Source organism: Lates calcarifer, linkage group LG9 (assembly GCF_001640805.2).
Source record: "Lates calcarifer isolate ASB-BC8 linkage group LG9, TLL_Latcal_v3, whole genome shotgun sequence".
Taxonomy (NCBI): Eukaryota; Metazoa; Chordata; class Actinopteri; family Centropomidae; genus Lates; species Lates calcarifer.
In genome coordinates, this window is record NC_066841.1 from 4,363,350 (window position 1) to 4,391,204 (window position 27,855).

Here is a 27,855-nt window from a genome sequence, read left to right on the forward strand (position 1 = left end):
CAGTCCAAGCTGGACACAGGAAGCATAGTCAATTTAAATAACTCAAGCATAGTCAGCACATGCTCCTGGTTGTATTAGCACATACAGTGAGAGTGAGTTATACACAGAGCAGCTGAGGCCTGAGGACCAAAAGGACAGATCACCATAAAGCATGCTGATGGATCTTCATCTCATCTACTTTACGTTTGCTCCCAGCACACCCTTGTGCAATAATTTTGGAGTTAATACCCGTATTCTTTTAATATACTCCTTACAGAAGACCAAAGAGGAGATGGCAGCATGGCGACAAATTGCTTCAATGAAGAATTAAAACATAAATAAAACAAGAACAACAAACCAATGTTAGTCTCCTGCAAGACTGCTAATGGTGTCAGCTTCAATGGCCTTCAGTATTTGTAAGCTATTTTGGCTCCACACATGCAAACCAAAACAATCAACAAACTAAAAATTTTAAAAAATTATGTACCAAGTACAAACCCAACCCATGGCATAGACAGTACAGGTAAATGCTAGGAGGGGGCCCCCAAATGAGCAAAGAAACAAAAATCACAACTTTCAACTTTTATTATTTTTTGTAACACTAATTTGATACTGTGATTTTTAAATATTACAAAAAAGCCTGCAATAACATAATTAAAACCACTTATATTGTTTTAATGCTGTGGCTGATAGTCCTGATGATTTAATGTGGCTATATGCTTCTCCCTTCAGATGCACTTTGGAAATATTTTAATCATAACCCTTCACATCCTGGGCCACCTGCAGACACCTTCTGCACCTCTGACAAACAGCAATGCAGCATCAGGTTCTCCTGTCCCCTCCAGCTCACCAAATCCCAGCAATGGAGCATCACGTATCTAACAGAACCTGCTGACTTGTCATCTGCTTTACCTGATAAGGTAAGAACAGTTTTTTTTTTTTTTCTCAGACACAGTTTGATACTTTGAAACAAAATGATGAGAGAGTCAACGTGATTATTTTAATAGAGTTTTTTGCCAACGGAGAAAAAATCAAAAGACACTGGCTAAAGTAAAGAATGACAGTTGCTGCAAAATGTTTTTTTCAGAGAGATTTCAAATTGAATAGGGAGGAACTAAGGGACTGGACAATTCAAGCCACTTGCTCAAGGCTCATTTGGATAGCCAGTCACAGGAAGGTTTTTGAGGTCCATTTTGCAAAGTGACTAACAAAAGCTGAGCAAGAAATTTCTGTCACATTAAAAGTTGATCTAGTAATGAAGCAGCAGTTTGGTAGAGTGGAAAGTGGAGTAGTCACACATTACCTTGGCAAAAAAATCCAAAATGAACTGACAGACTCCATCAGTGTAAATATGCAGGAAAAAATAGTGGACGACATCTGAATATCAAAGTATTTCTCCAATATTTTATCTATTTTCATAACAAACAGCTGTGTGTCATTGTCAGGACTTTATTACTGAAAGAGATACCACAAATCAAAGACATTTTCTTCTGGAGATGAGGAAAAGTACTGCAAGCCCTGTGGTGAAAGTGGAGGCTCAGTGTTTGTCTGAGGAAACTGGATCCTACCACTTTCCTATTTGGACAGTCATATGGTATGACATCCTCAACAAGATCCAGCATGTGAGTAAACTGATGTCACCCTCCATGCAGCTAGATGTGACTGTCGACTTACCGAAGAAAACCAGAGATTCCCTCACTTGCTGCAGAGACCGAATCTAGGGATCATAAAGTCTAATCTGATGCTCAGACAACCAGAAAAAGGCACTTTGGTTATGAGGCTCCAGATGAGCTTATTAGTGATGAACTTTGAAAAATGTAAACCACATTTTTGGTGTGGTAGTAGATATAGCCCTCTCTTCACAGATTTAAAAAATCTGGGAGAGGTAAATGACAAGTTTTGAGTGGTCCTCAACGGCCTCAACACGTGAAAAGAAGAGCTCTAACACATGATGGACAGCCAGATATTGATAGCAGGAAACTCTCTGCTAAATTTTCCACATTTGCCATCCAAAACCATGACAACTGTGGAACTCTTGACCTTCCTGTGTGAGACAAGGCTGACAGAAATTCACCCCAATATGGGTCTGAGAATCTCTGCTTCTCTTCCTTTTAGAGTGGCTGCTGCTGAAAGGAGCTTCTCTAAGTTCAAACTCATTAAAACCTACCTGAGATATACTATGGTGCAAGAACATCTCGGTGGATTTTCCATCAGTATAAATCATGTGGTCTCCCAACAGCTGTGTTATAATGATGCATTGATGACTTTTCTGCAAGGTAGGCAAGGCGAGTAAGGTTTGCTAGATTATGCATATTGCATAGTTTTCTGTAATTGAATTTTTTTATATATATATATATATATATATATATATATATATATATATATATTATATATATATATTATATCTTTCTATGTCTCTCCTGGTTTCTTTAATCTAGTTTGTATGACAGACAAATATGAAAAACATTGTTAGATAACATTAACGGTTAAATCATACTTACACAGCAAAGAGAGCATGTAGTTGTAACCTTGATATCCAGTTACCTCACATACACCAACACTATCTTCCTCTGTTTAGCAATGGAGTAGTGAGTGGAGGTTAATTATTTAGCACCCTGTGCAGCATGGCACAACAGGGAGACAGCTAGTCTCGAGCTTTGTAGCAAGCCAGAATGACTGAAATGCCAAAACAACACTGGAGACAAGGCCGGATTTATTTATTTTTTCAGGTAAAAGGAAAGCGCTGGGACTAAATGAATATGTCAACACAGAGGGAAAGAGAGGGAAAGAAAGGGGAGGATGTGGGCTGAGTGTATGCAAAGTGTGTATGGGAGAGAGAGGGAGAGGATTACATCTGTCAATAGCAATATTTTGTTACTGGCAAAATATATGAAATGTAACCTTATATGAAATGTAACCTTGTCTATCAGCAACATGGGCAGAAAGGGAGATTAAAGCAGCATGAATCCACCACTAAATCTGTAAGTATCATGAAAAATTTTAATTTGTCTAGATTCTATAATCTATAATAATCCAGTTAGGTATTTTTAAGGCCATTTCTTATAGGATTACCTGTTTTCCAAGAGAATAACCATTAAGAATCAAGTGGCTCCTTAAATTTCAATTAAACTGTTTTATTTATTTTATCTGCAATGCTGAAGCTGGTCTTTGTTTCAATATTGATACTTAATATTAGAGATAAACAAAAGATAACTCAATGCGCGGTGAAAATAGTACTGAAAAAATTTAAATTAATTAAAATAGAAAAGAATCCTTTATAGCATAATGTCTTATATTTACCAAAGTAACAGTTACTGAAGGCTGGCAGAAGCACCCCACTGTTCTCAGGCTATATGCTGCATGGTTTCAGAGCTCAGGTGGTGCACAATCTTGCATGCAATTTTCATAATGTTGCCCTTTAGCACTTTTTACACAATAAAATTATTTTGGCAATGCACAGTATTTTGCTTTTGTATCTTCAAGTAACATTAACCAGACTTAACCCTAAATATGAATGAGAAACAGATGAGGCCCTATGTGATACTAATAATTCTGTGGTATATCTCACTTTTGTTGTAAATCTCACACATTGTCTCCAAGACTCCAGAGTTCAGTTACTGAGAACTATGATATCTCACTAGTCTGCAATTTCATTTTCTTGTATCAACCATCAATTTAAATTATATTTTAACACATCATCATGATGGGAAATAAAATGCATCAATTACTTTGCTTGTTTGCCATTTAAGTGACTATGAAATTAAGATTAAATCATAATGAACAATGACAATGACAAGTCTAACATAAAGGCATTGATATGTAACAGGTAGAGAACACTGACATGTTTAAATTAGGTCTATAAAGATAGAGTAGATACAGATATAGAATAGCTTAAGAATTTTAAAAAAATAGTGATAGTATCTGGCTCCACATTGAATAACCATTGCATACCTCTTTGGAACTCCATTGAGAAGCCTGCTGGCCAGCAATGAAGCCCACCAAAGCAGCATTACCACTGAAGCTGGTGGCATCGAAGGTAACACAGAATGGACAGTCAACAGATGATCCTGTCACTATTTCCCCAGAGAGGCCCTTCTCCTTCCAAAACGCCTGTAGAGAAACAGAGCCAATGCACAGCTTCATCATATGTCAGTAATGACAGCTGTTCAACATAAAACCCAGCTAGTACTTGTGCACATACATACTGTACCTAAATCGTGAAGGTGAAATGGAATCAAATTATTAATAAATGATCTGAATTAATCCAACATTGTATAAAATTAGGTGAGGATTGGAAACAGACGTGGACTCAGTGGTTCAGAAGTTAAATGCCAAAATGTTGTACTTCATAAATGACCATGCTAAACAAACATGTTTTGTCATCACTGGCCTTATGTTGCACTTAAATCCCTTAATATGGCTGAGATACCTTGCTGAATATCAAGCACACATATTGAGCAAACAGCTTTGACATAACCAATATCATTTATCATCACTTAGGATTAAACTCAAGACATCAGCAACTCTGTCACAATGTATAGTACAAAAAATGATATCTACTACAAAATCATATTTACTAAGTTTCTGAACAAGCCTCCCAGAAAGGGCGGCAAATACAGGTGGCATATAATGTGTGTCAGAACACTTATTTTCTGTGTGAGGCCATAGTATTAGCATATGCCACTATACTCTTTCTCATTGTTGATGAGTTTCAGTGCTCCAGAAAATAAGTATTTTTTCTTTTGCTTGCCAGATTAGTAACCTAGCAACTGTACGTTGACTTTTACTTTTGTCTCCATGGCAGGTCCAGTGTGTGCTATGGGCATCAAATGATACAACACAATGCTACAGTATGTGGAGCAGTTTGTGTGTGTATCACTCCAAGACATTTGTAAAATAGACGTTACAAACTCTTATCATATAGAGCAACTGGATATGTATTTCACATCTCACCATCATAAACTGAATAGAGGTGGCACAATGTGTGTATCTCAGGAGTGTGTGCAGGTTATGAATGCATAATCTGCAAACCGAAAACTGTGCAGCTGATTTTTTCTGATTATTGCTGTGCACTCACTGCATTTGAATCTCAGATGCAGTGAGTGTAAGTAAGAGTCAAAAGCAGTAGTGAAAATTGGGTTCCCATCTGAAGGAAAAAAGCATCACTGTAGAATGATTGTAGTTCATTGAGGATGTTTGTTCCATGTAAGAAATGCATTCATTCAAAAAATATGAAGTGCAGTATAAACTACCATATACAAAACAGAGTATAAGCATGTACAATTTAGTCTTGTATGAGATCTGTATTAAAGGGGGCAAATGGGCAGAGTTTATAATTTCAACATCAAACATCAAGACCACTCTTTGGTACTTCAAAAATAGCATGAGAAATATAACAGAATGTCTTATAAAATAATAAGCATTTGGCTCTCTTTCACTCACTATGTGTAGCTTTCTGGCAAGCTTGCAGCCTCATGTAATAATAAGTAACTCTAATGTACCTGCAACCAAGGCTTTTGGCCAGTACAGACTGTTTTAAGTGTGCAAATGACACTTCACTTTGACATTTTTTATTTATGCATATATTCACTTTGCGACTTACTGAGATGTCACAACAGTGAGAAAATTATATCAGCAGTTTTGAGCCTATATGCATATGTTTATGCAATTACATTTGCATATGTATTTGAGTGTGTGTTCATTTATCCAACCATGCAGATTTACTCTGTGTCTGCATAACACTGAGATCAGGGTAATTATGAGTCTGAAACATTGACTGTAACATTTATTTATGCAATTTATGCATTTCTTGTTTTCCTCATTTTTATTTACCATAAATAAATGGTGACTTGGTTTGATAAATGATCACTCAAGAAATAAATTCAAAATTCCAGTTGTCTTGCATTAGCTGGCCTAGTTATTAGTTGTTAGAAACTGAAAACTAAGCTTACACTGACAAAAAAACTATTTATGTACATTTAACTGTGTTTGCATTCTAATGAGTATTTTCTTAAGAATAATAAAGGCACAATGTTCCTGCATTATAATTCTGCTCTACCTAAAAAATAATTTTAAGTTGCAAAAGCATTCTCAAGCACAGATTTTGATCTCTTGACTATGGTGACGCACCATGCTTGTGTTTCTTTCCAATAATTTCTCCAAGACCAGACCCTTCCTGTCTCTGCACAGGACAGCTCATCTCTCTTGCCAAAGAGCATTGTCAGGGAAGCTAATTTCAGTGATCAACAAGTGTGAAGTATCATGGCATTGCAATGATACAATCCTAGGATTGGAGACACTCTGTGACAAAGAGGCAGCTCCTGGCAATACAGATGCACAGCATGCTGGACAAGTTTGTGGTTCTACAAAGAAACACCAGCAGCAAGGATCTGACCCTTGTCTCTGCTGCCTCACCTATCTTCCTGGTCATAATTGTTGGACCATGTTCAGATAGGCATACATAGATCTTTCTACATCTAGGCACTGCACCTGCTGTCATCTGTAGCCTGACCTGTCACCCAACAACAATCCACTCTTCAGGATTGGATTGGGTTACCTTTGCAAATAGGCTGTTTCAGGGTTTAGAATTTGCTTATGTTCTTTCTTGACATCCAGACTTCACATAAGCTTCATATGAGAGTGGAGATGATTCAGCTGCTGTAAGCTTTGCCTCGGCAAATTACCCAACATCAGGGAGTGTTGTCACAGGTTTGTGAAGACACAGATGTGATGCCCAGCCTGAGGCTGCCTCCAAGGACTTGGATTCTGAGAGGGACAAGCCGGTGCCTCTAAGATTTCCCCCCACTGTGGAGCAGATAATCCAAAGCAGAAATGCAGATTCAACTATCTATGCAGAAAATGCTAAATTCTTGGCCTTGCTCAAGTGGTATGGAAGAGCATTCCAGCGATCTGCTCAGTCAGCTCAGTGTTCAGTGTTCTTGCTCACTCTCTCTCTCTCTTTTTTTTAATATCTTCTCTTGGAGAGATATCTGCTTCCGTCAGACGCCATCTGCTATCAAAGCATCTCAGTGATTTCCTCTGGTCATTGGTTTTATCCGCTCTCCTCTGCAATGTTTCCAACAGGAAGTAAGAAGGTAGTGTCTAGTACTTAACTCACTCTTCCTTTCCCTTTAGTTGATACTGCTGGTGGCTCTTGATGTCCTCCTCAAAGAGGCTGTTTGTATGTGCTGTGTGATTTGTTCCACCGCTCACACTAGATCACCAATGTCATTAATAAACAAGGGAGAGCCGTTAAACAGGAGCAGCGATGTGACCCTGCCAACGTGCAGATTCTGACTTGTCTCGGATAGCTATCTCAGCTGTCCTCTCATTTATTGGGTGCTTAACCTCGGATGCATCTCGAGCCCAATTCAGACAGGCTTAACATTACAGGGGGGAAGTGGGAAATAAAATATTCACTGTATTTTAACCACTGGGAAATTACAGGATATGGTCTGTAATAGACATGGACATTCCACTGGACAAAGCCAAAAGAGAAAGCCAAAAGCCTCCCCCAAACGACACAAGAGAGTTGAAAGGGAGGTGTGGAAAGAGAGATGTAAGGCAGTCCATTGTGATGGATCTCTGAGATGGTGATCTAAGAAATCATACAAAAAAGACACTATAGAGTTTGTCAGAGTGTTTTAAAGTTTTCCTAGTAAGTTTTAAGCAATCCACTGATGTCTTCACATTCATGGGTACACTGCAAACAGGAACTGCTACTAACTAATACCGCATAACTTTTAGTAGTGTCTGTCTGCTAAAATGTAAGCAAATATAGGCTTAAAACACTAATATGAAAATACCAGAATGAGAATACCTTTACCTTCCTGGAGATGACATTACAATAGCACAGGAAGGCCAGCAAGTACACAGAAAAAAGTAGGTAATTGCAGCTGTAGTTATGACTAAGGTGAGGGTGAAAAATTACTTTTGTGCTCTGAATGGGCTTCCCAATAAATTCAATGTATTATGGGAATTAACATGTTACAATAAAACAGCATCATTTACTGAAGAAAGCAACGTCCAGTCCCAATGTGTATGAAAACACTTAGGGTCAATAAACAGCAATAACTACAACCAGATGTTTCCTGTAGAAACTAATCAGTCTCTCAATGCCCAGTGGAGGCATTTTGCCCACTCTTTGATGCAGAACTGCTTTCACTCTGTAACATTCATGCGTTTTCAAGCATGAACAGCTTTTCTTAGGTCCTGGAAGTGCATCTCAAGGGACCTTCACCTGGGTAAGAGCCTTGCAGATCAGTGGACTTTGCTCTGCTCAGTAACCTTTTTACAAGTTGCTCTTTCACAGGTGTAACTGATAGTATTAAAAATGACTGCTGCAGCCATTAGGATACTGTGTGCTCACCTGCTTTATGCTCTTTGTTGTCTTATTTTTACCTTAGCAGTTATGCTAAGGACTCTGATGAGTCTGCTATTTGTGTATTCGCTGCATTTCCTTCCATTATTGCCCGCCATATGTCAGGGAAATGTATCCACACAGCTACCCTTCACACCCTTAATTTTCACCATTCTATTCTAGTGTGAAAATAATGCATGTTTCAATCACTTGGCAGAAGTACTGTAATAATAGTAGTAAAAAAAAAGTAAGCTCTCCATTCAGTCTCCACATTAGACTATTAACACATAGGAAGAGACGAGGAGACACAAATAAACCATATTCTAGATCAGCAACCAATATTTTGACGTGTTTGTCAGAGTCCAAATGCAACTTGGAAACAAACCAAGGCACAGATCAAATAAATGTTTGCATGAGCACTAATGATTTTGTGTTCATTACAGTAGACACATTTAATCTACTAACAAAGTACACAAGCATTTTGTTAATTAATTGTGTGGTTGTTAAGTGCAAAATGGAGATTAAATAAATCTAATTTCATGTGCTAGAAGCTCTTTTGTACAAAGTGTTGAGATTTATAAAGAACCTGTGCCAAATGAGTCGGCTTCTGTGTGCTACAGGCTTTGTGTCTTATGAAATAGGTGAACAAATACATATTTGAAAACAATTTCATCTCTGCTGATTCTGTTTGCATTTTACATGAAAGAAAGCATTACACACTGAAAATATGATCTCAGATGTATTTTTGGTTGTGAATGGCTGTGTGTGAATGGGCTCTTGATACAATCTTGTGTGGATTATTCAATTTGCAATATAATTTCCTCTCTAATTTGAACAAATTTCACTAGACAAAACAAACTTGCAACCCATGCATTAACTTGCAACAACCCACAAATTTGTCCATTATTTACAAGTAACAATCAAATGTGAAACATGACACTGCCATTTCTGATCTGTGTTTATGCAGTATTGTTAAATTGCTTTTGGGAAATGGGCCCCTGTTTTACAACAATGACAATCTGAAATTTGACAAGCATGAAGAACTTGCAATCAATGTTTGTTTAGCAGTGTATCAATTATACTGAGTTTTGGAACTCAGCTCCTTACAAATACTGTATTCTTTGTAGAAATTAATGTAGCTTCACATAACACTGTTGTAGGTATGACCAATTTAATAATATGCTGTTGGCAACCTACTCCATCAACTAAATCAATGTTTTTCTATATTAGTGTGACATCTCTAACATTCTTTAGAGCAAACATAAACCTATTGGATAAGAAAAACATGTAAAACTAACAACTTTTGAGAAGACATAGAATGATTGTGTAGAATGAATGTTTGTGCATTTGTATCATCATAACATTATTGATGTAAACATCTGTTCAGTTGTGTTTTATCTTCTGTTACTCACCGTCTGGTAGGTAATAATGAATTTTATCATGTGGCCCACAGGCATGCTCTGGGTAAGGAATTCTCTCTGGCTGGGAAGGGCTGGCTCGTAGTGGATTTTCGCTGATGGGAAACAACAATATACCATGAATCCCAATAACTTTTTGTTGTTGTTGTTGTTGTTGTTGTTGTTTTTAGTTCTAGTAATCCTCTTTCCCTGGTCTCACCTGGAGCACTTTATATGTTATGCAGGACAAATCTGTGCTTTACTGGAGACAGAGTAAAAAGAGGGAAATAAAAATAAGTGAAAAGGGATAGTGCACTCGAGCTGATCCTTTTATTGATCAGGATGGTTTTATCTTGAATTACTGAATAGCATTAATGGCCTTGCAAAGAAATCCCCATGACCTAATACTTCTCTGGCTGGTACTGTGGTCCAGAGTACTAATCACTGCTCTTACATCTGTAAAAGCTCCATTGCACTGATGTGAGAGCAGTCAAGTAACTTCATCAGTACTGTTAGAGGTAGTGTATGTCACGCATGCAGAGGAGCCAGACTGTTGCTGTGCTCGGTCTGGCAAGTGAAGCGACATCTGGCCAAAAGCCAGGCTTTTAACGAATGAACCGGTGGAAGATGTGAAACATCATTTAGAAACTGTCAAGAACCTGTCAGCAAGCTCAAAATAATGCCCTTAATGCTAAACAAAATTGATGATCCCGATGCAGTAAAATTGAAAAACAGTGACATGATAAGTGGCTCCAAACTAATTTGACATGGTCACTTAGACGTTCAAATGACAGCACTGTACACATGACATAAGACCTGTCAAGTAGTGTCATATCCATAATGCTATTTGCTTTGACACCAAAGCCAGCAAACTTAATAGCAAGAAATGCCTTCTACCTCATTAATTGTCAGGCAGATGTTAAATTGTCGATGGCTAAATGAGACGTATTCTGGCACCTTATTCTTTTGAACACTAAAGTGCTCTACAGTGTCAACGCTGTCGTCTCTTACTTGCAGAAATGTGCTGTGACACTGTGAACATCATCACATCTCAGCGTCATGGTTAAATCAAGATGACACGAATAAACAGGTTCAATGCGATGGCAGTTTATGTAACTTAACATAAGATTAAGCTCATAAATGTACTGATCAGAGTACTGCTTGTGAATAGACATTAGCCATTTGCAGCAATTGCAAAATAATACAAATGTCATATAACCTTTCTGGCATCCAGCAATTTTTTAAGACTGGTGCTTTTGAAGGCACTACTTTTTGAACCTTCTGAAAAGGTGGCCTAAATTACAAACCTTATCCACTATAGCAGTTGGCATCTTCACTTGATAAATACTGAGGATTTCCTCTCAATCAATAGAACTGCAAGAGCTGCTAGAAAACTGACAAAATATCTTCACCCTCACAACATTTCAGTTTTCACTGTTTGTGGTTAAACTACACGCTCACCTTTCCTGTTTCTCACAAAGACATGGCAGCTGGAACCAAAAATCTGAAATTTGATCTCATCAGACCAAAGTACAGATTTCCACTGGTTTTATGTCCATTCCTTGTGTTTCTTGGCCTAAACAATTCTCTTCTTCTTCTTTCTCAGTGGTGGCTTCTTTCCAGCAGTGTGACCATGAAGACCTGATTCACACAGTCTCCTCTGAACTTGAACTCTGTGAAGCATTTATGTGAGCTCTAATTTGAGGTTCTGTTATTTTGCAGTTTCTGAGGCTGGTAACTCTAATGATCTTATCCTCTGCAGCAGAGGTAACTCTTGGCCTTCCTTTCCTTTCCATGTTTCATCATAGTGTCTGAGGGTTTTGCAGCTGCACTTGAGGATACGTTCAACGTTCTTGAAATTTTCCAGATTGATTGACTTTCATGTCTTAAAGTAATGATGGACTGTTGTTTCTCTTTACTTAGTTGTGTGAAATTCTACAACAACATTAATTCTTGACAAGGCATACCTGTTAACTGAAAACCATTCCAGTTGACTACCTCATGACTCTGGTGTGCAAAGCAAAAGGTGGCTACTTTGAAGAATCTAAAATATAAAACATATTCTGGTTTGTTTAACACTTCCTTGTTCACTACATAATTCCATATGTGATCCTTCATAGTTTTGATGTCTACAGTGTAGAAAGTCACAAAAACAAAGAAAAACCATTGCATGACAAGGTGTGTCCAAACTTTTGACTGGTACTGTATATACATAAACAAACACACACACACACACACACACACACACACACACACACACACACACACACACACACACAGTGGACAGCAACTAAAGTTATAAATTATTGTTTAGTGATGCATCTGTTACAAAAACTGCAGCACAGTTATATTTCTGTAAGTGCAGCTTACAACTTACAAATTATTTATGACTATATACCTATAATTTATATGATTCCATTTAGACTCTTTTAATAGGCAGAGCTAGACATATTTGACCCAGTTACAACCCGGTTTTATTTATTAATTTACATACACTTACATTGAAAAAGTTGTTAGTTTTGCTAAGAATAATGAAAACAATCTCTGTAATGCCAATCAGTATCCTGAGACATTTGAGTCAAACAGTCCCTGCTTTATAGTTTGACCACAGAGGATGGAAGGTGAAGGTTTGAGAAAACAAAAGCCAAACTTTTCCTTGGACATGGAAGAGTACAGCAAGGTGGCCTAAGTTACAAACCTTACCCACTATAACAAGTGTCCTCCAAAGGATGCTGACACAATTCTCATAAGTGCAGTTCTCTGAAGTACTCTCATTTGACAGCTCATCAGACCGCTTTTTGCGTCACTCTGTCACATTTTGAAAACAGCTGCAAGTTCAAGAGCGTCTTATGGTGCCAGAGCAATCTGCAAGACTGCTGGTTCCTGACCCCTAACACTATGACTTCTAAGGACGCTGGTTCCCCCATAGTGGTTTCCTTTGAGTCTTTTCATCATCTTTCTGTCTGTCTTAATCTCACTTTCTCCTTTTAAAGTACTGTGGCATTTGATCCTCTCTCACTTCATTTTTGTGAATGCACTACTGGAGAACGCTGACCTTGCTTTCTCAATTTCTTCTGTCACTGACCTGTGAGTCACATCTGCAGTAGCCCTCAGCGAGGGGCTTAAAATTTCCATTACTTTCTCACTCTGAACTTTTAACATAGCACACAGGCACTTTCAGTGTCTTTGACTGTCAGAAGGATAAGGAAAGTGAAACATGAAAAACCACTCAAATCAAGACATAACATCAAAGGCATGATGATTCAGAAATGCAGCTCCCGAATGGCAATTGATAAAGAGGGCTGCAAAGAAACTTTAAAAAATATGAAAACAGCTAAAGCTAGCTATAGCTTCAGTTTAGTTCATGGCAGTGCCTGTGTATGCAGTGAAATTGGATTATTTCTTTCATCCTGAAAAGTCAACAGAGCCGCGCAGAGCATATGAAGTAACAAAACATTGTGGAGAAGAAGAGGCAGTCACATGCACAACCTCTTGCTAGGTGTGTGGCCAAAATAATGTCCATGTGAAGAGAAAAAAAGGCCTTAATACTAGCCTTAATGTTCCATGACTGCCATGTGTCAGCGTTTTGATTAAACCAAAGATATAAGCACCTCTTATATCATAACTCTGAGCAGGTATCCATACAGAGGGCCAATTAAAAAAAAGGGGGGGGGAGACACTAACGACAGATGGATTTGAAAAAATATCAAGTCTCACTGTCATAAATCTCTAAGGCCATCAGAGATAGGCAGGACCATTCAGCAACCACTTAATCTAAATGTTAAAGTCTTGCATCTGTGTGCATGCTACATCACAGATCTTTTATTGAATTACAGACTGAGCCCCTTGACACTTATTAAAATTGAAGGCTCAGTAGTAGCAGCAGATACCCTCCCCCATCTCTCCATACACACGCCGTCATTTCCGACATTACTTTTTTTTTTTTTATTTCTGCTGCTGCTCGTGACAAAAATAGACTTGTGGAGGATGACACATGTGGCTAAAATTGCTCTCATTTAATTTATCAATTCATTTAACTGTGGCTTCACATTGGATGGCCTTGAATCTCCATTTAATAAATAATTAACTAAACATAGCTAGTGGACCACAAACAAAGGAGATGTATTTAATTTTGACTCCTCATTTAAATGTCCCAAGAAAGTATTCTCTCAATTGGCTTTTTATTGAAACTAATGAGCTCCTAGACAAGCACCCTGTTATCTGCTAAAGTAAGAACACTACTGGTGTGAACTGGGTAGGCTGTGCTGGAAAAATTGTGTCTTTTTTAGATAATAATCAGTAGTTTCAGTCCACCAAAACACATTGCACAAGTGATCTCTGCAAACATTTACCTATATAAATAGCAGAAAAAAGCTTGGGGAACCACACCGCATACAGTCCTGATGAGGCAGATTAACTCTTATTCATTTCTGATTCCACTATACAGTATAGCAGTATTTTTCAATAGTAAAGTGTCTTTAGTAACCAGATTTAAAAGATGCTTGTCAAACATCTTTTCTTGATGATCTTGTGTTGAAACTCTCAAATATTTAAAGCATTTTTAGCCTCAAAATCCCATTATCATCAGACTCTACACAAAACTGACAAGAGCTTTAGAGGAGAGTATTGACCATGGTCTGTCCTTTTGGGATATGAACATTTTCCCTTAATGAACAAAGTGTTGCAGAGCCACATTTACTGTATTTGCCTGCTCATCGTCACTTGCTATATATATTGCTCATCAGCAGAGATGTGAAATGCACACAGATAGCTAAATTCATTTCCACAGAGTTTAAACTCAGCAAGATAAAAATCACATTGCGTTAGTTATCTCCACAATCACTTCAGCTCCCACTTCATGTTTAATCCCTAAATTAGGCTCCATTAGTTTCATTCACAGCACAGCGGATACTGGCCCAGAATTCTGGCTCACACAGTGTCAGTTGGCAAATAAATGCTAATGCACTGCTTACCTGTTTTCTACTAGTATAAACAAGGCTCTGAACTAAACTGTGAGTGGCAGATGTAATAGTTTCCTCACCGCTGCCCATGCCTGCTGTCATTACAGCAGCTCCTCCTCCATGAGAAGATAGATGGCAACATCAGATATAGTGCTGCTTGGCTGCCTGTCAGGTTCAGTTGTAATGAGATGAAATCTGCCTTTAGTCAGGTACAGCAACTTTTCCAAGTGACATCATGAATTTTAGCATCACCCACTCAACAACAAACGTCTGTGCGCATGCCCACACAGACACATATACACGCACACAGCTAGACAGTTAGCATGCTCTGCCAGGGATTTCTTACTTGATAAGTAGAGACAGAAATACACTTTGAAACAAAATGTTAATTTAGTAACCACAGAGCTGTCTCTGTAACTATCGCTGTATTATATTAGACTGTATGCCTAATTGCATTATACTCCAACTGCACACTGTGAAAGCCTAATGAGGTTTTTTTTTTTTTCGTTATGCAGTCTCTGAATAAATATACATGGGAACCTACTTACGTACCAACTAAAACATGCATACTTAACCACGTTTTCAAGAGTCAACACATGGCCAAAATTCTCATTTACAATCTCATCCTTTCCATGCATAGCAATCTCATATGCTGTGGCACTAAACAGTTCATAAATCTTTGAGATGAGTGGGAGAAGTGGTAACAAAAAAGGGGGAAAAACCCTGACTGAACTCATTATAAAAGATGGATGGATGAATAGGGAGATAAATCCAGGAGCCAAGAACAGGACAAACGTAATATATTTAGGGAACACACAGCTCATATCCAGCATTTGCGTTGGTGTGTGTGAATACAACGGTGGGCGTCTTTTGATGCCAAACACCTTGTGGGCCTAGAAAGTATTCATTATTTTGTTCATTCATCCATCTACTCATTCAGTGTTTCAAAGGCAAGTGACTTGAGAATTAATTAGGATGTCAGTAACAAACATCTGCAAAACAGGAGCCAAACATGAGAAGCTATGGATACTGTGAGCAGTGCTTTACATGTCTACTGTCCAAGAGAGGCTTTGAATCATTTGCAGTCATTATCATCATTCCCACTGTCTGTGTTAAGCTCTCCTCTTCGCTCTCCCACCAACTGGGAAGCTACTCAGGTTTACCCACTTCCAGAAAATTAAAACGAAAAATGTCACACAGATGACTTCAAGCACCAATCCGCCCTTTAATTTATCCCTGACTCCTTTTGGGAGAGGTGACGTCTCAATCACTGGCCTGACTTTGGCTTTTGAGAGTCCCTGTCAACCTCCCTACACTGATTTAAGGCCAAAGCGTGGCACTGTGGCATCTGAGCCAGAGCAATCCATGCTGCATAATTCAACACCGCTCTCAAACCTGTCTCATTAAGGATCCTGGCCATGGTCCATGGCTCTGAGTATGGGGCTTTGAGTGACAGATCTGTTGCCAGCTTAGTACAAACAGGCACAGACCCAGAGTAAGCTCCAGCTTCAGATTCAGCTGTGGCCCCCTCCAAACCTGGCAGGACAAGCCTAGACTCCAGCTTCAACATCACCGCCACCAACTCCAGTCTTAGTCTGTGTCCTACACATGACAAACACTGGACTCAGAGTCAACACCATTTTACCCAGCAGTTGATTATAAGTTGGAATGCAGGATTTCTGATGCAGGATTTCTGTTTTGTGACTAGGAAAAACAAAAGGTAAATTCTTTTCAGGGGTTGGATATAGATATTCTCCCTAACCCAATTGCATAACATGATGTCATACACACATGGCTGCCACTCAGTTGAGAGTGAGCACATTGTATTTTCAGTACTGTATGTTTCTAATTAGAAAAACTTCACACTTTGATTTTCAAATGGCATGCTTGTAAATGTTGTGCTAGTTGGTTCAATTAAAACTTTCTGGTTGTTGTAAACAGCCAAAAAAAACTTTTCTGCTGAGGACCATATTTTTCCCTCCTTGGTAGCTCGATTGCACAGAGGTCAGAAATGACGTATTTGCCACTTTCAACTTCCCACCGCCGACCATAACCAATGTCACATTAGCCCCCAGTTAAAAGTTTTGGCCTTAACTCTTGCTCTGCTTCCAAATCCAATCCAGGCAATTCCTCAGCCTAGGGCCCAACCTCAGACAGAATTTACTCCAGCCAAAGTGACTGCCACACCCCACAGCCAGAAAGATTTAGGAAAATCATGAATTTATCTGCATGGATGCACAGTTTGCCACGTTTGACAGACGTGGTGAGAGAGGAGGATATTTGCCTTCTGCATCAGTGAGAATTTCATTTAGCGAGTCGACAGAGGTGGGAGACTCACACTGACCTGCCAAATGAGGGGGGCAGGTGACAATCACAGCTCTGCACAAGAAGGTGTTGGTGGTGGTCGTCACCCTGGCCCACTCAGCATTCTGTTGAAATGTACAAACAGAAATACAGCTTTATTTAATGAGCAAGTTGCACAGACTTGTTTGTAAATCCTATCTTGTGTATTATGATGGGGCTGTTTGTAAGTATAATTTGCTGATGGATTTTTGGACACAGTTTATTTCAAACACAGTATTAGACTTGACTTTAGTGGAGTTATTTCTACTCTCCAGCAGCTGGACCCATCTTTCCAAAGTATCCAACTGTGCATATTGAAATTTTAACATTTTTGGAGCCAAATTCTGCATTTCTGCATATAATTAAGCCGGCAGACATTTTTAGAATGTGTTTTCACATAAACTTTCACAGTTTTAGAATCATGACACGACTGATTAAATGCCATACTATACATATCCAGATATGCTGCTGTTTATTAAACATGTATTGAACAGTATAGGAAAAATAGCCTCTAAGGTGATATTCATTAATAATGCACAGTTTTCTAAATTAAACAGATTTCTCTCTATTAGATTGTGGTTTGTATTTCATTGATGACAATTCTGACAAATTCTGGTAAGAGGAAGAGATATTCTGGTCATGCATGCAAATAATGTGGTGAAATATGTGGTTAAATAATTTTGTGATGGCTCAATATTCAGCTGTTCTGTGAGTCATTCATTTTGACTCACTGCAGACAGTCTGGCCCCTCATAATTGCAGAACTCTTATGTGCTAGCTCCCTTTCTTTCACATGTATTCCCACTAAACTTAAGCCTCTGGTGATAATTAAAACTCATCCACAGAGCGTTACTGTGAAACATTGAAGGTTCTTGTCTTCTAAGACTGTAAAACAGCTAGATATTTTTGGATGCTGAAAATTAGAAATTATTATATTTTCAGCTCTCCAGACCAGCTCCCCAGTAAACTTTAGGATTAGTTTTAAAAAATCTTTTGATTCATGAGGTATTAACACACTAAAGCCCCTCTGTACTTAATTTATATCTCCCAGCACCACTATAACAACCCTCAGCTTTTTAGGGCAGAGACTACTTTTTTTTTCCAAGGTCAGGGCTAAAATTTCTTAAAGGTTGCCAAGCTCCTCAATTTCAGACAAGCTTTCCTTAAGGTCTCAAGTAAACCAGTGGAATTTATTTATTTTCACAAGCTTTCATAAAATAATGATTTTGTATTTTCTGGTTTGTATGTGCATGGCACTCTTGCCTCAAGGCAAAAAAGGGCCAGGGTGTGAAGCTGACCTGGGTGAATAAGGGCCTCTCTGTGTGAAGTTGCATGTGCTCCTTGAGCCTGTGAGGGTTTCCTCTGAAAGTTCTAGTTCAGCTTAGGTGAAGTGGAAATTCTAAATTGCCCATAGCTGTGAATGTGATTGTGAATGTGTTTGTCCGTCAATATGTGTTAAGTCTGTGACAGAGTGGCAAAATGTCAAGGGTGTCTCTAATCCAGTGCATGCTGGGATAGGCTAACGTGTCCTGTGACCGTGCACATGACAAGCTGTCCTTTTCTTTTTACTCCTTTTCCCACTCTTTTTATTTTTCATTAAACACCTGATTATTTTTGCAACTAATCTATTTTTGTTTAGTCTATGAAACATAGTAAAAATTGTTTGTCACAGTATTCTAGAACCCAAGGTGCCCACTCATTTTGTCCTAAAAGTCTAAAATTCAAAGATATTGACTTAACTCTCACAGAAGACTATGACAAAGTGTTGACAATTCATTTTCTGTCTGTTGACTAATGGATTAAATTTGGTAATTAGGTATCAGAAAATACTGAAAAGAAAAATACAGAAAAGCCAAATCCTCAGATTTAAAAAGCTGCAACCAATTAAGCCTTGGCATTTTTGCTTAGAAAATGAAATAAATGACAAACAGGTTATCAAAAGTGCTGTCAATTGTCTGTTGATTTACTAACTGTTTAATTGGCTCACAATTTTGGCTTTACTTTGGAGAAAATGCAAATGGTATTCAATATTTTATAGTATTTGGATGGTATTAAATATTTTATCATCCCGTACTCAAAATTCATTGTCAAATAAATCCATTAACAGTACAAGTACATAGTGTATTGATTAGGGGCACTGAGTAAAGCTCCACATGTAAGGGTGCACAAAGCCCTTTTGGTCCCTCAGCTGTGGATAAAGAAAACAGTCAGGCGGAACAGACAGTGCCTTCACAGGAGACGGCCTGTTTCCCCACTGAGGAAGCTGTTATCTCTGTGTCGTGCCTCATCAATCCCTGGGAGAACTGTTACTGTACTCTACCTGCCATATGGCAGTCACAGCAGAACCCAACCGGACATTCTCTCGCCCCACACGTTTTGCCAGACACTCTGAAAGCTGTTGGGTGCCTCCCTGTGGAGAGACAGATATTACAATTTAAGGTGGGCTTAAATCCCATAGATGCCCTCCTTCCCTAGAAGGACACAATTAAAGGGTCACTTCACTGAAATTATGAGACAGCAAACCCCTGGTGATGTCTATCAAGCCATGCAGATAATAGTTACATTTGCCAAGATATTTATGTATCTGCCTCTGAGACTTCTGCTGACACATCGATACAACAAAGCACTTTGTCTGTGGTGCGCAAGCATTTAGAAATGACATTTAAAAAACTCATCAGCAACATGTCTTTCCTGAAACAATGTCCTTGTTATTCTGCATAAGCTACATAACTGACTGTGAACTGTTTTCAGAGAAAACAGTTTTCTTCCAAAGTTAGAAAATACTTGTAATTGTTCACAGTGTGGCTTTTTTAACAAAAGAAACAATATGTAAAAGCATAATGAAAAAAGGTCAAAATAAAAGCATGAGTGTGCACTATATATAATATATCTTTTGTTATATATGACTGATAAAAGAAGTCTAGTTGCTATTTTTACTGCATTTCTGATGTCCTGCTCATAGTGCTACTCATGACAATTGCCTCAGGAAATAGTAAGAATAAGCAAATTGCTGCAAATGAAAAAAAGGAGAGGAAATTTGCCAAGACATAAGTTTGGAGCCTCAAAAACCCTGTTGCAATTTTCTCTAAGGCCTTGTTTGTCCCTTAATCTTGACAGTCTTTTTTTGGCCTTCAGTCCTTTTACACTCTACCATTGTGGGAGGAAGAAGTTCAAAAGCAGCAGCCCCAAAATAGAACAGTATGGGACCATAACTTTCATGCTGAGGGAGCACATAGAAAATAAGAAAATCCAATACAGGACCACAGCTCAAAATGTTTAAAAGGCCCTGGTCGATGATGCTTCGAGGACAATGACAGGCAGCGTGTTTCCTGAGACATGGCTTGAATGAGCTGTGCAGACTGTGTTGAGAGGTTGGATGCTCAGTTCAGTGAAGTAGAGAAGAAATCTGGTGTTCTCAAACAATTCAGCAATATGCAGCCTAGAGAAGGCTATGAGCTGCATACCTTTATCTTAAACTCCTGAGCAGAACCCTCAGTGTTTTCCAGAAGTGGCAGTAGCCCTCCAGCTGCTGCAGCATACATGAGGAAGAAAAGGAAGGACATCTGGGATGGCTCCATGCCAAAGACAGACCTGCTACAGACTCCTATCTCCTCTTTTAGTTCTGTCAGAAAGGGATGAATGAATGCATACTTGAGCCACACATGCAGTAATAATATGAATTCTCCTATATCTCACGACTATACATTGTATAGAAACTGCATTTTGATCTGTCATGTAATGGTCCACCATTATTAGCCAATCAGTCAATAAACCACCAACAAACCCTAGACAGGGTATAGTTAATGAAAAGACACCTGAGAAGATGATGATTATTTCCATAGTCATCATGTCAAATGTAGGTAGTGTTTTTTTAGTTTGCAGTTAATAAAGTTGGTGCTGTGATGAATAACATCCTATGTTTATTGCACATACTGACACGGAAACACAAGCAGAGTGGCTTTAGGAATCTTGATGATCTGTGCATCACTTTAATCCTCACAGAAATATCTGTGTTTCATCAACACATAAAGGATAAATCCTAATCACCTTCCTTTTTATTCAGTGCCACCATTAGGTCAGATTTTCAATTCATCTGAAAAACTCAAGTCTTGTTAGTTTTCTAGCACAATAATTTTCCATTAAAATAATGAAAAGAAAGTATCAGGTAGGAAATGAAAAATCAAGTAGACGAAATTCAACATGCAAGACAGAAGAGGTGATATTTAAAGCTACTCTCAATCCTGACCAGCAGTCCAGCTATGTAGCTCAGTGTACGAGTGCAGGGTCATACTGTCCAGATCCACAGCATTGGGAGTCTTTGAAGGATCCTGGACACACACCGTTCCACACAATCTGTCAATCTGAGAGCAAAGCACAGTCACCACAACATACCCACACTGTGAACCAAAAGTATCCCATTGATACAGATAACAACAAAAGAGTAGTTGGAGACAGTGCTTTTTCCCCCACATTTTCTATGTCCCACTGCTGCTCTAACCATTTATTCTGGACATTAAATTTTGTGGTACTTTCTTGTGTGATAAATGTACTCTTGTCCTGTCAATCTAAAAACGTCTGTTACTGTAAATGTAAAATACCATTACCATCCATTTGAGACTTGTTTATTCCCAGCATGGGAAGAATATTGGACACTAAAGCTGATTCTAAAAATATATTGTCTCATCTCTAAAGAAATACTATATATCTCCTAATATATACACTTACCAAGGACTTTATCAGGGACACCTGCACAAGTTCTTATTCATGCAATTATCCAATCAGCCAATAATGTGGCAGCAATGCAACGTATAAAGTCATACCAAGTTTCAGTGTGTGTTTGAGTGTTTCTGAGATTGTAGATCTTCAGGGATTTTCATGCCCAACAGTCTCTACAGTTTACTCAGAATAGTGGAAGCTAAAAAACATCACATGAGCGGTAGTTTTGTGGACAAAAACACCTTGTTTATGAGAGAGGTCAGAGGATAATGGCCAGACTGGTTAGAACTGACAGAGAGGCAACAGTAACTCAGATAAGAACATTTTACAACTGTGTGAGCAGAAAAACATCTCAGAATGCACAATACATCGAACCTTGGGTGGATGGGCTACAACAGCAGAAAACCATGTTGGATTCCACTCCTGTCAGTGACTGGACAGTTGAGGACTGGAAAAACATGTTGCAGTCTGGTGAATCTTTGAATGCCACAGTCAGAGTATTGCTGTTGATAGCATGTATCTCTTCATGGCCACTATTTACTCATCTTCTAATGGCTACTTCCAGCATGATAATGCACCATGTCACAAAGCAAAAGTCGTGTCAATGTGGAGAAGAATCTCAAAGGAGTCTTTCCAACATATTGTGGAATCCATGCCACAAAGAGTTTTTGAGAGTTTTGAGAGCAAAGCAAGGCCGTACCTTGTATGGTAAGTGTGTCTAATAAAGTCCTCAGCACGTGTATGCTGTATCATCTTAGTCTTGGTACACAAAAATCAACAGGAAATAAATTAAACCACTAATCAGTATTAAGTATTATAATGCCCACTGAGAGTTGTGGTTATTTAGCTGATCCTTATCAGATGTATCTTAAGCATCGGGGAGGACAGCTCTGACTCAGCGTAGTTCTAAGTTCAGAATACTGCTGTGTGATTCTGTTGCCTCACCTTCCACAGGAACTGGGTGATGTCCATTAGCACTAATGGGGATAGAGCAGGGATACTGGTTCTGTAGGTGCGAACTCTGGCACCTGGCCCTCCTGTATGATACACCTTCTTGCCAGTATTGAATTGCGGGAAGGTCTCCAAGCCCAGCTCGTTTATAAGCTCCAAAATGTGTGTCTGGGTGCTAAAAGAGAAAGGAGGCAATTTTTTAAGAAAAACTTCATGATGTTATTGTTTACAGTGTTTCAGGATTCACTGTAGAGTTGTTAAACTTCAAGCTGATAGAGAATTATAAATGCATTTATTCTGAAATTATTGAAGTGCTCTTGAGGATATAACAGCTTGAGTGAGTCCTTGACCAACTTGAACAATCTTTGAAAATTGGTAAAATATGGAGCACATAGGAGCACCTCCATAAATCAGAATGCTCTTGAAGAATGCACATAACAGGTTCTCCATTTCAGTTATTATGCTGTTGAATATGGGTTGTATTCTGTTAACTAGGCAGCTCTTGAGTGTATTTATATAAAATTTGTGCTGCAAAGGATTAAAAAAAATTCTTATAAACATCCTTGTCCAAACATGACTTGAACTGGGCTTCTGTGCAACAATTCAAGAGTCAGGGCAGTTTTGAGACTGGTAGATGGTTTCTTTAGAAAAGGTTGAACTAACACAGAGGAGCCAATGGTCCGTTAACTGTTGAAAACAGACTCTTTAAGAGTGATAAGGAAAAAATGAGCTTAAACACACATGTTATTTTCTACATAGATGAAATAGCCCACTCTATAGTGTTTATTTACATAATATGTTTAGATCCACATTAGCTGTTACAATGTCAAAGACTACTTTTTCTGTGGTCCACAGAAAAAAAAAACTATTTCATGTTATGATAAAAATCAAACTAAACTAAAGTGGATTAATATATGCATATACAGTGCAATGCACATACACATAAACACATACAAACCAAGGTATTAAAGAAAAACAAGGTGCAGTACTAGCTTGTAATATAATGAGCAGTACTGCAGCATACACAATGCAATCAGTGCCTTCTGACAACCAGCCTACAAGCAAAACATAGAACAATACAAATACCCACTCTGTTCTTTACACAATAAATTATATAAACCCTGTATCAGTCATAACAGCTTTGAATCTATCTATGAGTCATTAGAAAAGTTTTCAGCTGTTTAAGTATTATTCAGAGATAGTTAGATTTCTGTTTTTTCTGATAAAGGGGCAGTTACAGGCAGCTTAGTTGTTTGTGTGGTATATTCTTAAAAATCAGTCAGTAAGTGATATACCTGGCCAATCCAACACTGGAGCCAATCACAACTCACATAGGTTTGAACGCAGTACTGCACCTGACCACCCATAAGTGAATTTGTTACCATTATCATGTGGATGGAGCTCACTTGTTTAACTAGGGTATAGGTATGCTGCCTGTTCTGACATTAAAAGCCTTAATGATTTCCTTGATGGTCTTTTGCTTGCTCCAGAATCCCCAATTTGTCTTGTGTATAGTGTAACTCTGCCTTTAAACTGCTACTAAATCAAATCCAATGAAATAAATTAAGTGTTCCTCTGTCTGTCTTTTCTAATATCTTCTCAAATCGATCTCAGTTGGAGTGACTTCTTAAAATGTTGCTTTTGCTTAAATTGTCCCAAATACCTGCAGGAATAACACAATTCCTGTAGTTTCTGATCAACATTACCTTCCTACCCACTGCCCTCCAAAGTCCCAGCGATCAAAACCATTGGCTGCTGGTATTTCAGTGGACACTGTGCGACCCCCAACCCGATCTGCATGACAAACCAGACATGATTTAGTCAGAGCAATACCTGTTTTTGGCAATTGCTAAACTAAAAGAATCCAGCAGTAAATGGCTCCCCATTTCAGGTTACCAATTGCTTTCAATCATGATGCAGCTTTACAAACCTTTTCCTTCCAGTATCAGTATTCTCAACTTGGCATCCCTTTTTCTGAGCAAATGAGCTGCACTTAGTCCAGATAGCCCGGCGCCAACAATAATAACGTCCCAAATTTCTGCAGTCATAGTCAAGCTCAAGTGACTGGGGTTTTTTGTGCCAACTTAGCGTGTGCTGGTAAAATGTGGAGTTAGAGACAGAAGTCCAACTTATATTCCCTTTTCTGCTCCGTATCAATTAGGTTATCTTACAAAGCCTGGGCTGCTTTCGCAATAGTGCACTTTGTAACTGTGAACAACTGAGCTTGTGACCTACTTGGCAGAGAATCAGTTGTGCAAATTTCAGCCATAAAAGCCAGAAGAGGCTTTTGATTTTTGAACAGTAGACGCACTGTCAGAGGCAAAGTTTTGTGCAGTTGTAACACTGTTGTGTTTGTAATACTTGTAAAAGTGATATTTTTACGGAAGTGAATTTGTATTTAAAGGTAATGTGCTATCGTGTCTGCATGATTTTGTGAACTGAACTGAAGGCCATAGTAGACCACACAGTCTGTGAAATAAGATAATCTATAAACACAGTGTTGTTTTGAAAATCTGATTTATTTTCTGGGACATACAGTACTTTTTAATAAATCATCCACTGAAAAACATAATTGATAAACAGGATGGAATTATTAATAGTAAGTCGCAAAATCAAGCTATTACCTCTATGGCACAAAACAGTACTATGCAAATTAAATAAATATCTGAGCTCTGAGAACATTTGAGAGCAAAACATGGAGAAAAAAGTCTTCTTTTTACAAATGATGTTTTGCAGATACTCCTGTGAATTCCAAGACAGCAGTACTGCCTGAAGATTGCTAATGGTGGGGAAATTTACAACTGGACACTGGCTCAACAGGGGTGCACCTTCCACAGGAAAATGGACAAGCAGATCAAAGAAAGTGTCTGGAATGGGGAAAAAACAGAAACAGAAACTATGGATGGAAACATTTGAACAAAAATGGCACCTCTCTCTTGGACCAATGAAACACACTGATACAGAAAAGTAAATGTCAGTGCTGTGTCACATGCAGCTCGTGACTTCATCTGGTCTTATTTGCTCACCTTCTATTTGTTTTTTTAAATGGATTGATGAAAAGGGTAAACTGTCAGGCTGATGGAGGTAAAAGATATTACACGTAGTGCAAATTGTTTGCCAAAAAACCTCTGAAACAAGTAAGACTTATGTTTAATATTTCTAGGACTCATGTATTAGCAGTGAAACTCCCTGTTGTATTGGCTTGGATTGCTTGTTTTCTTGTGTCCTTGTTTGTTTTTCTGCATGAGGGCTGTTTTCTAGCTCAGGAACATTAATCCCACAGAAGCCAAACTTGGCATGTAGTTGTGTATGTTGCCCAGCTACTTAGACAAGGCCAAAACCTGTTTCCAGGTGGTGAGCTTGCTGGCTCAGCTTCTGATACAGTACTCTATGTAATCACAAACAACACGCAAATGAATCTTGCAACTGTAAGTTTTATTCAGTGGTTGTTGATATGAATTAATCAGTGAGTATAAATGGATCTGTGCCTGTTTTGTTTAGGATTTTGTTTGAAGTGGTTAAAATATCCAGATTAAACATTTATCTGAACATAACAACACAGTCTTATTGTGGTTGGTTGTGGTTGTTGGTTGTTTTGTCAGATGATTTTACAACCTGTCCCACTTCCTACCAGACAGCATTTTTGTTCTTTGCCAACTGAAAACATTGTTCAGGTGTCTCACTGTGGACAGAGGTCTCTATTTAACAACCTAGAAATGGATGCAAGTCATTTTCATAGGGGAAACAGTCTTATTTATGCATTGTCACTGCCTCCAAACTGCTCATCAAACTAGATGACGTTGGTGTCAGCACTTCTATCCATAACTGGGTGATGCATTAACCAACAGGCCCCAGTCTGTGAGGTCAGATAACCACACCACTTCCACCCTGATTGGACATTGGAACTTCACTCACTCACTCACTAGAGTTCTTCACTCATGACTGCACTCCATGATGACTGGCACACCACTACAACCTATATTTATATTTATATTTATCAAAAAAATACAACAGTGGCAGTAGCCCCTGCAAAAACTGAACAGAATCTACCCATTTTTGAAGATCCTACTTAACATCTGTGGCTGCACAGCTGATAGTATAACTGCTCTGTTTCTGCCTGGAAATCTCTGCAGCGGGTGGTGAAACACCCAGCTCCCCACCATCATAGATATCCAACAGCAGAACATTCAATAACCTACGTGTTGTAAATAACAGTGCATATAACATGGCTACATACACTGCGTTTCATAGCACTGGTACCTACTGTGTGCAATGACATTTGAATGAATGAAATTGAATCTAACGTTATCTGCTGTTAAGTTCTGTGTAGGTAGAGTAGAGAGCAAGAGAAACAGTTTTTTAATCTTCATATTAAGATCATTTGGAGAAAGTGAGAAGTACCAGTTTCATGCTTTTAAAGCAATTAAATATAATTTCTCCCAGGAAAATACAAAGCAAGCATTTTGCTTTCCATAATACCTTCTTTAAAGCAGTGTCTCAGATGAAATTTGAAAAGAGAGAGAGTGTGAGGTCCGGCATTTAGCTTTAGTGTTAAGATGGATCTGTCTCTGACAACTCTACTTTACCAGCTGGTAGCTATAAATAAAAACGTTTTACAGAAACTTTTCAAAGCTTGTAATGGCCACGAGAGAAAATTCATGTAAAGATTTAAAAGAAGTGTTTGATATTTTTTATACAAGTAGAGATAAAGCTCTTTATCTTTTATCACTAATCCATTTTCTTCACATGTCTGCTGAAGGATACCCTGCTGTTTCTCATTTATAAAAGCTGCTTCCCTGTAGATGTAGCAGAGAGATAAGTTTTGTGTTTTTTCAGTACATCCTGGTAATGTATACAGTACAAACCTTGCTGGCTTGTGTTTTTGGCTGAACAACCAGTCTCCTGTCACTTGAGACTTCATGTGTTCTCTTTGTCTTCCTTATTATTTGCAACCACGGGTACCTGAGAAATGAGAGGCACTAAAGAGGTGTGTGGTGTACTGTGTATGTAATAATAGGAGGGGAGTGGTGTGTCTCCTTGTGCGAGTGGCAGATGAGTTTGTCTTCATTTTCACGTTTAATATTTTGAAAAAATTTTTTTTGGTTTTATGACAAAGCCCTTTTTGGGATTGAGGAGATACCAGAGAAATC

General features: G+C 38.5%; 1 protein-coding gene across 3 annotated transcripts in view; it reads right to left on the reverse strand.

Annotated features, from left to right (window-relative positions):
* si:ch211-127i16.2 (probable flavin-containing monoamine oxidase A) overlaps nucleotides 1-24,890 on the reverse strand; it is a 34,474-nt gene extending 9,584 nt beyond the window's left edge. The window contains exons 1-10 of one of the 3 annotated variants that reach the window (XM_051072792.1): nucleotides 24,636-24,890; nucleotides 24,412-24,499; nucleotides 22,700-22,880; nucleotides 21,285-21,399; nucleotides 20,503-20,660; nucleotides 19,359-19,448; nucleotides 17,041-17,125; nucleotides 16,092-16,298; nucleotides 9,751-9,851; nucleotides 3,931-4,089 (exon numbers count right to left, since the gene is read on the reverse strand). In XM_051072792.1, coding sequence (XP_050928749.1) covers nucleotides 3,931-4,089; nucleotides 9,751-9,851; nucleotides 16,092-16,298; nucleotides 17,041-17,125; nucleotides 19,359-19,448; nucleotides 20,503-20,660; nucleotides 21,285-21,399; nucleotides 22,700-22,880; nucleotides 24,412-24,499; nucleotides 24,636-24,753 — 1,302 coding nt within the window. In that variant the 5' untranslated portion in view covers nucleotides 24,754-24,890. Of the gene's footprint in view, nucleotides 1-3,930; nucleotides 4,090-9,750; nucleotides 9,852-16,091; nucleotides 16,299-17,034; nucleotides 17,126-19,358; nucleotides 19,449-20,502; nucleotides 20,661-21,284; nucleotides 21,400-22,699; nucleotides 22,881-24,411; nucleotides 24,500-24,635 lie in introns of all 3 variants that reach the window. The other 2 variants (XM_018677762.2, XM_051072793.1) reach the window with 2 other exon arrangements.
* Nucleotides 24,891-27,855: the final 2,965 nt, after the last annotated feature.